The 2,559-nt window shown below is 56.5% G+C and overlaps 1 protein-coding gene across 1 annotated transcript; it reads left to right on the top strand.

Moving 5' to 3' along the window:
• The first annotated feature begins 347 nt into the window (after positions 1 to 347).
• LOC118750204 (acidic proline-rich protein PRP33-like) lies at positions 348 to 830 on the top strand. The gene has a single exon (XM_036484929.1). It carries the CDS (start codon positions 348 to 350, stop codon positions 828 to 830), a length of 483 nt encoding a protein of 160 aa, XP_036340822.1.
• Positions 831 to 2,559: the final 1,729 nt, after the last annotated feature.

Raw genomic sequence — 2,559 nt, 5'->3', positions numbered from 1 at the left:
GCCTCAAAAAATAGGCACCGATCGCCAAGCAGGAACCGGGAGGCCAGTCGGCGTCGCTCCAGGAGTCGTGACCGCTTCGGGAGCCATGACCGCCGAGGGTCGGCATCGCTCGAAGAGCAGGCATCGCTCCGGCAGTGGGCACCGCTCTAGCAGTAGGCAACGCAGGTCTCCTAGTCGAAGCAGCTGCAAGACAGCAAAAAGAGAAGCCGCAGGTGTAGACCGCCTCCACTTCCGCCCTCCGGTCAACCGGGAGCCCTTGACGACCACCATCGAGCTGGTCTTAGTGGGTCGGGAGTCAAGTGGTATCTCCGGTACCTGGAGCAGGGGAGGAAGCCGAGCGCCGCGCAATGGCGGAAGTAAGACAAGAGGTGGAGAAAGAGGCACAAGAGAGTGGTAAGACGGCTGCAACCGCTGGTATGCAGCAGAGAGGTGAACTACCCGCGCCTGCTGAAAAGCAGAGAAGCGGGCAACAGCATCAGAGACCCGCGCCTGCTGAAAAGCAGAGAAGCTGGCAACAGCAGCAGAGACCCGCGCCTGCTGAAAAGCAGATAAGCGGGCTACAGCATCAGAAACCCGCGCCTGCTGAAAAGCAGAGAAGCGGGCAACAGCAGCAGAGACCCGCGCCCGCCAAATGGCGGAGAAGCGGGGAACCCACAGGTACCACAACAGGCTCAACAACAGCTACTCCAAAACGCACCAGCCTACAGGTCACACCACCTGAGCCACCGTCCCCCAAACGGCCGCGGGGCCTCCCACCCCCTCCAACAGAGTCTAGGGGCTTGGATGGGTCCGCGGGGTCCGCAGGGTCAGCCACAGGAGGGAATCACTAAGCAGCCTAGCTATTCGGATGCTCTTAAAGGCATCCGGGTGGCTGTACTGCCCTGTGATTACCCTGCTGCTGCCCTAAGTCCTGAGGACCTGACCAAACTCCAGGACGCCATCATGGATGAGGTCCTTAAAGGGTGGAAGCACGCACTGGTCTTTTGTGGGGTATTTTTCAGGTCAGGCATGCTCCTTGTGGACTGCAAGGATGAGCGGACCGCAGCATGGCTGGTAGATAAGGCACCAAACATTGAGGGATGGGAGGGGCCCGCGTTATGTACCAAGAGGGGGGAAGATATCCCGCCGGTGCATAATATCTCGGTGTTCTTCCCAAGATGCGCCGAGAAATCGGCTGAGTACATGCTGGGGCTCATCAAGGCCCAGAATGAGGACATCCACACGGCTGCGTGGAAGGTGGTTTCATGCGGCGCCGAAGACAACGGTCTCAGGCTCAACCTGGGGATCGATGAGGCGTCGTACGTCAGCATCAAGAGGGCCGGATTCACAACCAACTTCCGTTACAGTTATGTTACGGTGCGGCCATGGCGGCATAAGACGACAGGCAGCAAGGAGTCAGAGTGCCAAGACATGCAAGTCGACGAGGCTACTGACTCCACTGCTGCCCCAGCGACCGAGTCGACCACGGCCCCACTGGAAGATCAGCTACCGGAATTAGCACAGGCACCAGCTCTAGTGAGTGCTCCCGGGCCAAGTGCCACTGACTACATGCGCTCCTAGCGGACATAGGGAGGCTCGAACTCGACAGAGAGGGCGAGGGTGAGGCACGGCTTTCGAACATCGAGGACGAGCCCCAACAGCGCTAACAGTAGCCCAGGTCAACTTGCATCATGCGGTGGCCGCCTCGGCGATCATTGCAAGCACGTTTGCCACGGAGGACCTGGGAATCCTACTGATTCAGGAACCGTGGACCTACAGAGGCCAGGTGAAGGGCCTCAATCATAACAACAATAAGGTAATTTGGGACCTTTCCTGCGAGAGGCCCAGAGCGTGCGTAGTGCTAAAGAATAATCTTAATTACTTTTGCATTACAGAATTTCTTACACAGGATCTGGTAGCGGTCCAAGCTACCTTAAGGGTCAACGGGAAGGAACTGGAGGTGGTCTTGGCTGCAGCCTACTTTCCGGGGGACAACGCCAACGTGCCGCCTCTTGAGGTACAGCAGCTGCGGGAATTTTGCGGCAGGAAACGACTTCCGGCGATTCTCGGCTGCGATGCGAACGCCCACAATATAGAGTGGGGACACAAACCGTAGGGGTGAGTGCTTATTAGAATATATTATCAGTGAAGACCTGTGCATCCATAATGTCGGTAATAAACCAACGTTCATAACTAGGGTCAGAGAGGAGGTACTTGACATCACTCTCAGCAACAGACTGGCCAGTCCTCTGATCGTTCAGTGGCGGGTCTCATCTGAGCCCTCACTGTCGGATCACAGGATTATCCGATTTGCACTGGGAGCTGAGGTTCTGACAGGTCACCCAAAGAGGAACCCCAGGAAAACAGACTGGGATAAATATGAAGAGGTACTTAGGTTGAACCTAAGCAGAATAGAGGCACAACATAGAAAGGTGGATTGTATGGAGTTAAAGGACAGGGTCAACAAGCTGAACGGCACCATTCTGGATGCCTTTACCTCCAGCTGTCCCGTGTCAAAGCCAAAAGGGAAAGCTCAGCCTCCGTGGTGGACACGGGAACTCCCAGTTCTTAGGAAAGATG

The sequence above is a fragment of the Rhagoletis pomonella genome, unplaced genomic scaffold, assembly GCF_013731165.1.
Source record: "Rhagoletis pomonella isolate Grant_MI unplaced genomic scaffold, Rhpom_1.0 Rhpom_scaffold_00168, whole genome shotgun sequence".
In the NCBI taxonomy this organism is placed as follows: domain Eukaryota; kingdom Metazoa; phylum Arthropoda; class Insecta; order Diptera; family Tephritidae; genus Rhagoletis; species Rhagoletis pomonella.
Note: the sequence above shows the minus strand (reverse complement) of the source record. Positions and strands in the feature narration are given on the sequence as shown.